Below are 15,397 nucleotides of genomic sequence, written 5' to 3' on the forward strand. Positions count from 1 at the left end.
CCTACAAAGAAATTAATTTGACTGAACGTGTGAAAGCTGTTATTTATTAGACAGCTTGTAGTTAGGTGTGTGAAGAAAAAAATGGGAGTTTTACTTATCGGATGCATGCAAAAGATTAGAGATTGTTTTTCCAATATTCTGTGTTTTGGCTATAAACTCAGTGGTAAATACATGCAGATCTGGGCTTTTAGGAAGTCTTTTGTAACTCCTATGTATACTACTTTGTTTTATTTTTCCCCCTCACAGAAATACTTCTGTCAATTCCTGCACCTGATATTTAAGTCTACCACTGAGATCAACAAAAAGAGAAATGATAAAATTTTTTCTTATGGTTAACAAACAAGGTCAGACAAGACTGTCTAGGTACTACGAGCATGTCGAAATTAATAAACGGACAATGCTGGAAGCTGAAGTTATCAAAAACTGTCTCTCCCGTTCAAAGGAGCAGGTAAATTTTGAGCTTTTTATTTTATCACAACTTTCATGTAGATAATTCTGAAACCCCCCCAGTTTCCATTGCAGGTCATTATTTCATTTGTACCCATGAAGAAAAAGACGTGAGTTTCTAGGCTATGGGTTCAGTCAGTTGAACTGTTATTCTGCATTGAATAAATATGTTTTTCTGAGGCTTACAGAGACTTTTGAGTTTTGTGTATCAGTGTCATGAAGATTCCCCCTTGTTTGTTTGGAGAAGCTCAGAAGTCCAGGAAAAAACTAATTTTATTCTTTTATTATTTGTCTGGTAGAGATGGATGCAGAGATATTACTGCTGCTTTGCCAGAAGGTAGTAGAGAGAGCACTGACAGTTCCAAGTTTAAACAAAAAAAGTTGGAGGATTCCAAATTATGAAAATATTACCCAAAACACAGAGGGGGTTGGAAACACAGATTTTTAGGCCTCTGTATTGGACTTTTTTATAAAAAAAAAAAGACATCACACTTTCTGCAAGGAAGTCAGAAAACTGAGAAGTGGGAAAACATCACAGATGAAAGTTGAGGTTTTCATGGTTCAGTTACTCGAGCCATTGCTTCTTTAAGAAATGCACCAAACTTTTGTACATTGGCTCGAATTAGAGAAGAAATATGTGACTTGGACCGCGAAAGGAGTTTTTTTGGCTTGTGTTCTGAGTCAGCTTTCTTTCTCATTAATTACGCGTGTCCTCACACAGTGGTTATCGCACATTTCGTTCTAGAAAAGCTGAGAACGAATATCGGGGCTTATAGAGTGCCTTAGTTCGCAGACTTCGCAGTGGCTAAAAAATGACCGTCCTGGTGGTGCTGTCGCAGGGCATTTCGGAGCAGAGGCCGCAGCGCAGCTGCTCTCAGCTCGCTGCCATTTCGGGCCCGAGGAGGAGGAGACTAACAGCGCCATCTCCTGCCTCCTGGCCCAGCGGGGAGCACGTGGGAATCACCCCCTCGGGGAGTCTACGCGTCTTCCTTTTTATATAAAAATATTCATAATTTTTAAAATATGAAAATGGCGTTTCGGTCTCTTTGGAAGGGCTTTCAGATGAAAATACAGGGGCAGTGTTGACTGCCTTGTAACCCCGAGCAAGTCACTTCTGTTCTGTATGTTCCTGTTACTCCGTTTAAAAAAGTGGTAGCATGTTTTCTGTCAGTGTTGTCTAACAGTTACCCTAATAATTTCTTTCAAGTCAAAATGGTTTGGTGGACCTTGGGAAAGCCACTGTGCTTTGTGGGTCTCACAGACCTGAACGCTCAGGCTCTGTGAGCACACTGTGCTTTTTACTGGTGTGTGCTTAAACGGCAGCTGCTCTAATTTGCTCCTTTTGCTTCTGCCTAGTGCTCTTTCATTGAGTATAAGGACTTCAAGCTGGTGTACCGGCAGTACGCAGCCCTTTTTGTAGTGGTTGGCATCGACCAGACAGAGGTAAGAAATCACATACCCTCTTGCAATGAAAGCTTGTAGTGATCATCAGAGGGAAGAGCTCAAGTCTTCTTCCATTATGGAATTTTTCAATAGCAATTAGAGAATTTCAAGGAGTCATTGTGCGTGGGGGGAAAGAAAGAGGTGTAAAAGAAAATGTGGTATGTTTGACTTCAGTCTTTAGCAGCAGACTGAACTGTTATCATGAGGTAGTCTTTCTGAGTCTTGTACTGATTCTGTTTTCTAAATTTATGTTTGATTAAACAGACATTTATGTGGGGTCAGGTTTCTCAAAAAATGCTAGCGTTACAGCCAGGTCAGCTGTCTTATCTGTGGTGACTTCACACTCCATGGCCAAACAAAAAATTCCTATACTGTCAGCTAGAAAGATGCCAATTTATAGTGTTTTTTTAAAAAAGGAAAAACACAAATGTATCTGAAAGCTGACAAGTACTGTTATTTCATTTATTCAGGTTGTGCCTGAGAGGCTTTAGTGTTTACATTGATTCCTTGTTCTCAGAAATTTATTCAAAGCCTACTAGTGGAGCCCATAACAGGGTGGTGTGGAAGGTAGCTGCTGACTACCATAGTGTCTTCTGTCAGGGTTATAATGGCACACAGTCTGGGGCAAATTATTTTGGCTTTGCAACAGAAATCGCCCAGCACGGCCTGGCTCTGTGCTCCAGCTGCTGGTGCATGGGTAAGCATAACCTAGTTAGCTGTAGACCTGGGTGGTGGTGGAACAAAGGATGCAGAGGGATGGCAGCAGCCTGGGTGAGACAAGCCATTGGGTACTGCAGTGCTTCTTTGCGTGGCTGGTCTGAAGCTTCTGCCCTAAGCACCGCGCAGCTCTCGGCAGCTCTGCTGGGTAACCACACCAGCTCTTGCAATGGTGGCCTGAGCTTCTGCTCTTTGCTGTGGGCCTTATTATATTATCTAGTTGCTTTTCATTCACCACAAACTGAATTAACTCAAAGAACAGTATTACATTTTCTAGCTATTCGTTTAATATTCGCTTGGTTTTAATTTCAGAATGAGATGGCAGTATATGAACTCATTCATAATTTTGTGGAAGTTTTGGACAAATACTTCAGCAGAGTGGTGAGTGAGATTCCAAATCTATCCTGAAACATTTTCCCTCTTTCAAAGCTTTGGTGAATATGTCATTTCAGGGAATAAATCAGAGGAGAAAATACTTATTTAATATTAATGTAGAATTTTGAATATTTTAGCATAAATATTACCACGGGGGGGAGGGTAGGAGGGGAGTAGTATTACTTGATTTTTTCAGAGAAGTAAAAGTATACGTGGGCTATAAATCATCAGACAAGGAATACCAGAAATATTTCTGTTAGAAAACCATGTTTTCATATGCTATAGAGTTTCTTTAAGTCATGTGCTCTGAAATTAGCCATTGGCATTTTATATGTTTTAGAGCAGTAAAGAGGTTTTTCTTGACAGTTCTCTTATGCAGTTCTTAGCATTATATTCACCAAACGAATGTCATTCTTGATTAAGAGGGCGTAAGCATTAAGCAGGGAGCTGACATCATTCTCACTGAACAAGGTGGGAGGGATGGAGCAAAAGAAACCTCACAAACCTGTCTGTACTTGTACTCCCCATATTGTTGTCATGCATGGATATCTGATAAAACAGCTATTATAGAGATAGTCATGTTGTTAAGGATTCAACTTCAGACATGGCTCCAGTTAAAGTATTCCTTTTGGTGGGAGATTTTTTTTTGTTTGCTCGGTTTTATAAGTTTGAAAATGCAGCATTATAATCCTGGTTAGAACATGTGCTATTTAATATAGGGTTTGTAATAACTTTGTTACAAACAAATTTGACTGAAATCATGCTTTGGCACAATTTCAGTTAACCTATGTTGTAATGTTTTTGGAAATCCCTCTCAGAAAAGAGGACTGGATAGTTTCCTCCGTAGTCCATGTGCTTGAGGGTATTACATTGGTAATTACACATACAGGAGATCAGTATGCAGAGTCTGTAACTGGTTTCCCAGTCCTAGTACCACAGCAGGCATGGCAGAGTTCCCTCTGTGAATACAAGAACATGCTTGAAAGAGTCATCTGCACACTTCACTGTTTGGATGTCTGACAAATGTTTTAGGCCTGTTATCTCAACTAACATCCACCAGCCTGCTGAAGCTGCTGGTACTAAGTGTATCACTTTCTGACTGCACTGAGTTCAGGATTTGTCTCTTAAAATTGTTGATTGCAGTCCCAACTTAAGCAGTGATAACCAGGAATGGAATTTGATTCCAGCAGCACAGGAATGCACAATAAAATTTAGTCACATCTTATTTATGTAATTGAGCTAAGAGTTGTCAACCACTTCTCAAGTTTTATTTTCTTCAGTTGAGGCAGAGCAAAAATAGATGTAGTTCTTATAAATGTAGTATATATAATTCCTAGGCCACACATAAAACCCAACCACTGATAGTTGTTAGAAATTTGCTGAGTTCATAATACCAGTGGGGTTTTTTGTATTTTCCATAGCATTTCAGGTTTTGAGACTAGAGCAACCTAAAAGGGAGGTGGTTAAAGAAATCTCTTGCCATTTGGTGGTCTAATTTTTAATAGCATATAACAGGATAAATGGCAGAGCACTGAAGACCAGGGCTATAATTCTGGCTGGGGTTTTTTTTGGCAGAAACAACAGGGCAAGAAAATACAAATCTGTATGTACTATTATGGATTAATGTGTAGGATTTGCAAAATTTTAGCAGAACTGCAAACTATGATTATGACAACGGACACAGAACTCTGGGAAAGGAAAGAACATCTGTCCTGCTCTAGAAGGACGTTTTGTCATCTATTATTTTTAGGCATGTGAGCTTTAAACATTCTCACATATTCTATTTTTATCTAGTGGAGTTTACAGAGGTTGAATTCAGATATCAGAACAAACATTAATGGAATTAGGGGGAAAACTTTCAAAGTTGCTTGTGGATGTAATTCTGAGTCCCTTTAACTTTTATGTGGCTACCCATGGAAAACTCTGCATACTGTTCAGAATTCCAATGTCTTCAACTACATTTTAATGCTGAGGAAACTTAAACTGATTGGCTAAGGCAGCCAATGGAATCCTGGGTTGCATTAAGAACAGTATTGCCAGCAGGTCAAGGGAGGTGATCCTGTCTCTCTCTGCTCAGCCCTCATGAGGTTGCATCTGGACTATTGTGTCCAGTTCTGGGCTCCTCACCAGCTGGAGATCCTGGAGTGGGTCCAGCGGAGAGCAGCAAAGATGATTAAGGGACTAGAGCACCTCAGTGATGAGGGAAGGCTGAGGAAGTTGGGACTGTTCAGTCTCGAGAAGAGATGAGAGAGAGGGGACCTCATTAATGTACACAGGTACATGAACAGGGCGTGCCAAGATGATGGAGCCAGTCTCTTCTCAGTGATGGAAACCATAAAAATGAAGAGGTAATGGGCAAAAACTAATGCACGGGAAGTTCTACCTGAATATGAGGACAACTTCTTTACTGTGCAAGTCACTGAGCACTGCAACAGGTTGCCCAGAGATGTTGTAGATTGTCCCTCACCTCACTGAAGGTATTCAAGAACCATCTGGACACAATCCTGAGCCATGTGCTCTAGGATGGCCCTGCTCGAGTAGGGAGCTTGGATCACATGACTCACTGTTGTCCCTTCCAACCTAACTGATTCTGGCTCTTAAAATAAAATTTTTGTGATGCATTAAATGCCTCTAATTGAAGAATGGCAGAATCACTCAGCAGAGGCCTGCAGACTAGAACTAGTCCAGTTTAGAGCATCTTTAGACCATGAAAATAGGAGAAATTTTACCAGTAAACTTTACCAATTTTGCTCTAAACCCAGGGTTAAACCATGAATGAAAACCATATTAGCAAACTAAATTCCCTTGGTAGCAGATAAAGATTCCCTCTTTTAGCTGAGGCTGGAGAACCTCCACCCCACTGTGCAAGATCTTAACTGCTAAGGCTGTGATTAGTTGTTTCTAAATTTAGACATTTAACTGTGGCACCTAAGTTAGAAGTTTGGTCATGGTAAGCTCCCATTACTGGCAGTGGAGACTGATGAGTATCTCGAGAAAGTGAGTCATGCCTCAAGTGTGCAGAGTCAACTGTTGAAGATCCCCAAGTGTAGAGAGACCACAAGGGCTTCCAACTCAGACATTTTGGTTAAATGAATAAACTATTTGGGGTAAATCCAGGTCAAAAATAGAAGGGAAATATCGACTATATGAAGAATTGTGTTGCTGGGGCTGGAGAATACTTAAAAGTGCTAGGCCTCCAAAGCAGGAGTTGCCTTCCCTTTCCTAATATACACAGCCACCACTACCACAGCCAGGGGTATATGTAATGTCTACATTTTGCCTTTGAAATGATCTGTAGCAACATTTTCAACTGTGTAAAATTAGCATTAACATCTCATTTTTGCAGAAGGAAGAAGAGAGAATATAGGGCGGACCTTGCCATGATTAGAGCTGCTGGCTTTCCACCCACTCACTCAGATGGTGCTGTGTGTATCCACATTGTTACCTGTGAGTGACCTCACTGGGTTTTGATGAGTAGAAATTTCAGAAAACTAGCTTTGGTTACACAGGCAGGAAGCACATGCAAAGCAGTGTTGCAGGAAAGATCATGTAATTGTCCAGTCCAGAATAGAAATCTGGATTGCCCTAAAATTTTCTATTGCTATTTTGAAGACTTTCTTTGTCCTTTAAAGGGATGTGTAATGCTTAACACTTATGAGATGAGAGATCAAACTGTAACTAATGGCTGTCTATCTCTTTCCTTTGCAGAGTGAATTAGATGTATCCTTTTCAATATCAGAAATCCATTGGTCTATCTCTTTTGGTGTATGTTCAAGTTCATACTGTCTTTAGAGCACTGACTCTCAAACAGTGAAGACAATGCAGAGGTTTAAACTCTGCACTTAGAGTAAGAAGCACCAATCCAGCACCTTTCTGAAAGCATTGCTGATGTTCACAAGGGTCACCTATTTAAATCCCCCATCATTAAGATAAGCCTGGTTCCATTTAAAGTAGGACAGGGAGAACTTGCTTCAGGAGAACTAAATACATGAAAAGTTATATTCAGGGGGGAACTTCCAGGTTTTACTAATTATTACTTCAAGGTTTCACCTTTTTTCTTTAGTTTGCAATAAAGAAGATACTGCAATGTCTGCAAGAGTAACTGAACTCAAGTTGTGTCTTGAGCCAAATAGCAGTAGCATCATTGTAAGATTAGGTTTGCACTTTGGTCTTGCTTCATGAAAGCAAGAGGTGAGTTTTACTTTCTGTATCAATGGAAACAGAGACAGACCTGGGAGGAAATTTAGGAAACCAGGCAGTGCCACAGTTACCTTTTTCTTTTTCCACCCCTCCCCTCCCCACCACCCACATTTTCATGTGTGTGATTTGTGGGGTATTAATTAAAAAAAAATATTTAAAACTAAACCCAAATACAAACAAATAGTAAAATACAGTCCTGAACAATTAAACACAAATGGGAAGTAAATAAAATACAATATGGGATTGAAAGAAAATTAAACCAGGAGAAAATTTCAGTCAGTTGTCCTCAGTTCTTCCAATCCTGGTGGCTGCTCATTCTACTGAAGCAGTTCTTATACCCATGTTTGTTGTTGGTTAAATGCAGATCTGCTGGTACGAAGAGTTTCAGTTATACACCTGAAACACAGTTGTCACCTTGGAATCAAATTCTGTAATTTAGTTTATTTACTTGATTTAAGAATTACCACTTATGAAGAACATAGAAAAATGCTGTAATTTTACTTGTAATTGATCTTAGATCTTTACAGAAAGAAGAAACTCTGTTGATTGGTGACAGGCCCAGAGGGAATGGCCTGAAGTTGTGTCAGGGGAGGTTTAGATTAGATATTAGAAACACATTCTTCATGCAGAGGGTGGTTGGGCACTGGAACAGGCTCCCTGGGAAAGTGGTCACAGCACCAAGCCTGACAGAGCTCAAGAAGCGTTTGGACAATGCTCTCAGGTACATGGTGTGATTCTTGGGAATGGCCTGTGCAGAGTCAGGAGTTGGACTTTGATGATCCTTGTGGGTCCCTTCCAACTCAGAATATTCTGTGATTCTGTGATAACATGCTCTTGTAAAAAGTCACTCTACATCTTCATTGTAGGTTCCCTTCAGGTACTAGAAAGCCCCAAGTAGGTCACCCTGAAGTCTTCTCTTTCCAGGCAGAACAATCCTAATTATCTTAGCCTTTCCTCACAGAAGTGCTCCAGCCTTCTGATTTTCTTCATGGTCCTCCTCTGGACCTTCTCCAGCAGATCAATGTCCTTCCTGTGCTGGGGACCCCAGAGCTGGAGGCAGTACTCCAGGTGGGGTCTCATGAGAACAGAATAAAGGGGCACAATCCCCTCCCTCAACCTACTGGCCACACTGCTTTGGATGCAGCCCAGAATACCATTGGTTTTCTGGGCAGCAAGTGCACATTGCTGGGTCATGTCCAGCTTCTCATGCACCAGCATTCCCAAATCCTCCTCGGCAAGTGCTGCTCTAAATCTGTCCATCCCCAGCCTGTATTGATACTGGGGGTTGCCCTGACCCAGGTGCAGCACCTTGTACTTGGTCTTGTTAAACCCTCTTGAGATTCCCATGGGGTCACTCCTCCAGGTCCCCTGGATGGCATCCCGTCCTTAGTCTGCACTGTTCAGAGAAGTTGTTGCGTTATATGCCAACACTAATGTTTGCAACAGGTGCAATACAGTGTCTGAATGATTCCTGTAGAAATTCATCTTCTACATGGGTCTCATCTGCATGATGGTGTGAATATAAATATTTGAACAACAGGATCATACTGAAAAAATACTGGAAAATCTCATGTCTGACATACCGTTCCTTAACATTTATGACATAAATGATGTATGTAATTTTGCCATTCAGAAATGCACTTGTGTGATATACATTTCAGGAACAGTTTTTAAATGCAACATTTTACATATGTATATATATATATATATATATATACACACACACACACACACACACATATACATACATACAAAATAATTCTCCCGTTTAGGAAGAAGAGCTTTTCTTAAGTTGAGAGGTTAGTAAAATACTAAAAATAGAGTAAGATACCCTTCAGCATTAAATGTAAAGCAGAGGTGTAACTATGAAGTAGGTTGTTCAGGACTGTATTTATTTTTGGCAACAGCTTGAATAGCTGACCCAGAAGAACAATACAAGATCTGGACAAGTGCCTTAGCTGTTATTGCAGTGCAAGCAATAATCCATCAATCTGCCTTTCATAACGTGTAAAATAATATCCCCACCTGGGATTACACCATTTCCTTTGCCAAATGGTTGTACACACTAACTCTTACACTCAGTACAGTTAGCTTAGATGCAGATTATCTGATGGAGAACGTACTATCTGAAGGTCTGCAGCTGCAGACACCAAGTAGTATTTACAGAATCTTTTGTTATACGGAGTATCTGTCTGGAGACTGTCATGATTTCCTGACTCTGCACTATTATTTTTGTCCACAGATCCATAGGAAGTTTATTTTAAACGTGATAGTGGCTATTCTATGTAGGCAGGAGTATTTACTAACATAAAAAAATAGGAGGAAATTACATGAAATCAAACCCCGTGCAAAATAGACCATAATTACTGTAGGCCATTCATCCATGCACAGAGCAAAGCCCAGTTAAATCTAAAGGCTGAGACCATCATGCAAGTGAGATGTCCCTCTGGGGCTTGCACCAAGTTTGTAGCACGTGCAGTGATTCTTTCAGCTTCCTAGGCATTGTGACTTACCCCAGGAGTCCTTGTAACTCAGCTCCAGCTGAGGTGGGAGTGCAGGTTTCATGTAGGTCCAAACACCTGAATTCACCCAGGACACCCAGCTTGTATCCTGGCCTGAGTCTGGACTCAGCTGCCAGGAAACACACGTTGGGCACGAGGCAGGGACTGGGTCCGATCTGCGTATGGGACATAGGGGTGTGATGCTAAACAGTGCATGAGCAGTTGTGAAATTACCTGATGTATACTTAAGAAATGAATGCTGATTAGCTACCAACCAACTGACTACTTTAGACTAGCCAGCTTTTTCCAGCAGCTTTCATGTATAAATTTCAAATCATTTAGCTATTATATGATGTCTGCTTTCATTCTGTGAGTCGGCTGCACACTAAAGAGTACCTGTGATGGAATGCCATAATATTTCCAAAGTTGTTTGGATTGTCTTTAAAATACCTGTAAGTAATGTTGTTGGGCCAGAGGAATGAACAAGTACTGAAGTTGTTCTAGGAGTGTTGTGGCCTAATGTGTTAATAGCACTGGATAAGCCTCAATTTATAAAGTAAGTGAGTGGGGTTTTTTTCTGTACCTCTAAAACTCCAGCTTGGATGGTGTAGGAACTATTTTTCTCGCTGTGATGATGGCAAAATAGACTATAAAAACAAGTGTTACCACAGCAGCTTTACAAGGAACAAAATAATGTTAAAAATTACAAAACGTGACTTTGCTGTTGCTTGAACTGGTGAAACAAACTTATGTAAAGACACATTATTAACTTACAGAAGAAACACATAGTAATGTTCCTCTTGTGGGAAGGGAAGGGGAAGACAGGGTGCTCTAGGACCAAGCCTGTGAAGAATGTTGTCTTGATCCAAAAAAAACATTACATACCATTGCAACTAGCTGCTGCTGCTCCTCCTCCTAGGATAGATAAGTTTTGATAAGCTAATACGGTATGTGAATCAGCTGTATTCTTCAGTCCTCCGTGGAATAACACTTTGAGAATACAGCACATTTAGGGAATGAGAAAATTGAATGATTAATTTGTTCTGAGAATTTGTAAGGATAAGCTTCAGTTTGTACTCTAACAAGTGGATGAAATGGACACCTATCAGCTTAAAGATCAGCTTAAAATTAGCTTAGTTCTAGAATTTCACAGAACTTGAAAACACCTTTGTTTTCTGTTTAATGTGAGCATAGTCATTTGAGGAAGAAATGGTCAGAAAGCCTTAAAGGGGTTTCAGTGCCTTAAGCATGCCTGCCCATGAGATGGGCTACAAGTTACTGAAAGTGAATGCTAGCAAAAATGGAGTCAGAATGTGTGACTCTAGCTTAAATAGAAAAGCAACTCCAACTGATCTCTAGTTGAAGATCAATGTCCAGGATGGAAATCAAGGTTCTGTAATGCTACATATTCAGTAGGAACCCATCTGCCACATACTACCTGTGCTGTAATGTACAAAGGCTTTGTTTGTGCTCCTGGGTGTGTTCCGTGATCACAAGGTGTTGGCTGCACTTCATCAGCTCTTAAGCCTGGATACACCCTTAATTGCTTGCCAGGAAAACCCTGAGATCTCTTACAATGCCTCTGTATGAAGAAGTTATTTATCACATGCAAATCCTAAATGTGCCTTCTCTTTCTTTCCTCTCTCCCCTGCTCAACTCTCTGTCCATATAATGTCTTGGGGAAGGAGACAAATACTTGTGCCACATTTACTGCCTCTTAGTATGTATGTGCCATAAAAACTCTTTGTGATAGTAGAAAGTACCATTCATGTCCTTAAGAAGGGCAGCTCTTAAAGTTCCCCAAAGCCAGCATAAATGCCACTTGTAGTAGGTACCAATTCCTTCTGCTGCCTGGCATAGCTGTGCCTGCCACCTGTAAACCAGAGACAGGGAGGGCTCACCTTTGCCTGGGCTGAGAGCTTGTAAAGAGCATTTCCTAGCTGAATGCTCTGAAACTGTTATCTAAAGTGCAGAGATTAACATGTGTTTTCTTCTGCATACTTGTTTAAAAAAATCCTGTTAGCCTCTACGTGGATCTAGTGAAAGTCCCTTAATCCTCCTTTGTGGGCAGTCAGAATTCTTACTGGAAGCAGGACCTTAAATCACAACTCTGGATGGAGCACGTGGCAGTGCACATACCTAATACATTTGTTTCCTGTTGCCAGTTGCTCAGACTGGTTTGCTTTGCTGCTTTTCAGCTGGGTGTGGATCTGTGACCTCAGGGCTTTAAACCCCGAAACTTGGGGTCACTTGCCAAACAAGCGACAGGTGGGAGGATGAGCCTTGCTGAGGATCAGAGATACATATCCCTCCCTGGGCAAGGCATTCAGATGTGAATGGCTGAGCAGTGTGTGTAGGGTGAGATGTAACCATAGAGCTTCGCGGGGAAAAAAGCCAAGGTTGCTCCCTGTACAGTCCAACTGTCTGCCAAGAACAGCATGGTGAAGGGAGGTGGGATGTTAGGTTGAGGGTAAAGAATGCTTTGGGGCCTTCCAAATCAATTTGACAAATCTTTCCAGAATGGCATTAGTATCCCCATTCAAACTGCAGATGAAATCACTGGTTCTGGAATGATGACTGAGATTAACCAGGCTACAGATGGACAGAAATCATACCACTTTTCTGCAATGGTGTAGGCCTGTTTGGAAATAACCTGGAATGCCCCTGCAAGGGAATTCACATCTCCTTGAACCACAGTGGGTTTGAGCAGAACAGCTGCAAGATTCTTACTGGTCTAGGTGCAGTTTTCCTTTGACATGGTATCAGTTGTTCTCAAAACACAGAACAGGTTCAAGCTTCTGCTTTTCATCTCTTAGTAGGGTGGTCACACACGAGGCTAACATGAGATATACTCTATGCTCCTCTTCTTGCTTTAGTGCATGCAACAGAAGCAATCATCAAGATAAGGACAAAGTCTTAAGCTTCTCTCATTGCCAGGTGAGACAGTTGTACTTAAGAACTTTCACAGACAGCAGGAGAAGGTTAAGTACAAGGCAGCAGGTGCAGCTGCTACCAACCTAGCTAAGCTTGCACACAGAGAAATGTGGGTTTGGAGTTCCCCAGGCTGGGGACAGACTCAGCCTCTGTCTTCTACAGGTTTCAGGCAGGCAGCATCTCTACTGTGACATTTAAAAAGAGATCAAGCCAGTTATTATTACCTGAAGTAATGACTTGGGCTTCTGAATCCAAGAGAAAAGATCACAGAAATCTCCCTCTCTGCATTCCCAAGTACTGGCTTCAGCTCTGGTTCTCTAGAACCTGTGATTTTTTGATGGGTCTGGCTTTTGCCACTCATTGCAGGAAAAACAAGGCACCTAACTGAGATTAAGCAATTCTCTCCTCAAAGCCAGGTGCTAAAAAAACTAGGCATGGAGATGTTCAATGTTACTTAATCCATTTCTTGGATTCAGCCTCGGACTGTTCCCTTTCATGAGCTTGTGCCATTGCAGCTCTGGTGGTCTAAGATATTGTCTCCTCACCACTTACCACCTACGAGGAACAAGGATATACAAGTATGTGGCTTCTCAGCTGTTGTCGTACACAGTTCAGTACTCCCGCTGTTCCTGCCCTTTGGCAGAGCAGCATGTCTGACTGCTGAAGACAGATCCAGTGGAACTCATGGGACAGAGCAGTCCTCTTCAATGCCTGTGTCATGTTCAAAAAATGAGACTATCACACTGAGCAGGGGAAAATGTTGATGCCTTAAAAACCTGGCTCTTTCACCTCCACTGCTTAGCAGGGAAGTCCACTAACATAAATACAAGGACTAGAGCAAGACCAGGCTGTCTTCCTGAGTTCAATCCATAACATCAAAACCAGCATAATGGGCAGAGATGGCACTTGAGAGACTCCTATCAAAGCTGGAGAAAAGTACTAAGAGATGTATTTAACTACTGTGAAGTATCTTGCTAGCTCCACTGCACTGATCCTCGAAACACAGGCAAGAATTAGAATGCACAAAATGAAGGCAAAGCAGATCTGTTGAGCACAGCAAAGAACACATTTAAAGAGCAGCAACAGGTGGAGAGTAAGGCAGATGAAGGGTTATTCATGCCTCTGGATATGTATGTGCATGTCAGTGAGGCATAACAGATGCACCCAGCAGGCTGTTCTGCTATGCCTGATTCCATTTCAGCTTCTGGTGATGAATGGCAACATGCGAATCTCCTCACTACACAGCCCTCTGCAGTTGTTCAGTGGATGCACAAAACACTCATGTATACATGAATGCACTCATGTGTCATGAATGCCACTTAATACCCCAGTAAGGCCTGTCATCAGGGGTTTTGAGACAGATGCTGTTAGATAATGTTAAGACAGACATAGCTATGGACACATTTCATGTATCACAACTGTACAAATTCGTATTGCCTTAGATTATTTTACTTTAGGTGAATATTATAGATACATGTTAGAGAGCATGTAAAATATGAACCATTTATTTACTTTGGCTCTTCTTTATGAGACTTACTACTTGATCAATGATTCAACTTTACATATCAGCATATTCCTCTTAAACTATTTCCAAACAGATCAAGTAGTCTTAGTAACTTAGTATAAGGAAAATTTAAGAATCTAATTTTTAAGAATTCGACTATTACTTTTCTAGGAAAAATGCAGAATATTCACATCTTCACATTCAAGGTTGTTATCCCTCGATAACGTTTTTACATCCAAATGATACGTGAGTACTCAGGCAATCAGTAAAATTAAGCACCTACCTCTGAGCTTCAGTTTATCTTGCTTTTACTACTATGAACTAGTAGCACGATGCTTTTAAGTGAGCTGAAAGCTTACCTTGCTTTTAATACCATGTACTAGTGCTATCTTCAAGGATGGGATACTGCTGGGGCTTCAACTTGTCTACTATAAACTTTTGACCATTTTGTGGTCCATAGCTCTATGAAAATAAACAGACAAGTAAAAATACCTATTCTTGTAAATTTTGATCAAAGACTTAGGTGCCTGAGACTTGTTCTGAATTATCTTCACGTTGTTCAAAATACACTTAACTTAAAATGTTTCTAGATCATGTTCAATTTGGACAGAGTGCACATCATTTTGGATGAAATGGTGCTGAATGGCTGCATTGTGGAAACTAACCGGAACAGAATTCTCGCCCCCCTGTTTGTGCTTGACAAAGTAGCAGAAAACTAGGAACATACAAGACTAAAGCATTTTACAAAAGATGGTGAAAACATCAAGAATGTACTGACAGCAGTTTTCTGATGTCACAAGACTGACTCATGCAATATTCAAATTAGCTGGAAAATATCTTCTTTCTCCTATATCCTTCATACCTTATGGGAAAGGTCCAGCTAAACATGTTGAGGCATTCAGATGCAGCTTTACTGACCCAGCAGAAATCTTTCTAGAACAGTCAACATTTTTAAAACAGACTGAAGATGAAGAAATGAAACCTTACCATGACCATGTATCACTTTGAATAATGTAGCATCATACCAGACCTAGAAGACAGAAAATACGGAAATATAAATTCAGACTGAATTTCAGCCCTTCCCTGAAGCACCAACTTGATTTATTTTCACACAAATGTACCATAAATGATAGTTCTGTAACTTTTATGACCACTTTTAAACTAATTTTCATTCAAAAACTGGTTTCCCTCCCTTTGCCATGCATGTCATGCATACAAAAGAAAAGTACAGATGTGTTTAATATTCTTGGTACTGCCCAAGTTGTAACTAGAAGTA

The 15,397-nt window shown here is 40.8% G+C and overlaps 1 protein-coding gene across 1 annotated transcript; it reads left to right on the forward strand.

Moving 5' to 3' along the window:
* The first annotated feature begins 310 nt into the window (after positions 1-310).
* AP4S1 (adaptor-related protein complex 4, sigma 1 subunit) lies at positions 311-14,840 on the forward strand. The gene is made up of 5 exons (XM_009077106.1): positions 311-448; positions 1,804-1,890; positions 2,920-2,988; positions 6,691-6,702; positions 14,712-14,840. Exons 1-5 carry the CDS (start codon positions 311-313, stop codon positions 14,838-14,840), a joined length of 435 nt encoding a protein of 144 aa, XP_009075354.1.
* The last annotated feature ends 557 nt before the right edge of the window (positions 14,841-15,397 follow it).

This window comes from Acanthisitta chloris, unplaced genomic scaffold (assembly GCF_000695815.1).
Source record: "Acanthisitta chloris isolate BGI_N310 unplaced genomic scaffold, ASM69581v1 scaffold18296, whole genome shotgun sequence".
NCBI lineage: Eukaryota > Metazoa > Chordata > Aves > Passeriformes > Acanthisittidae > Acanthisitta > Acanthisitta chloris.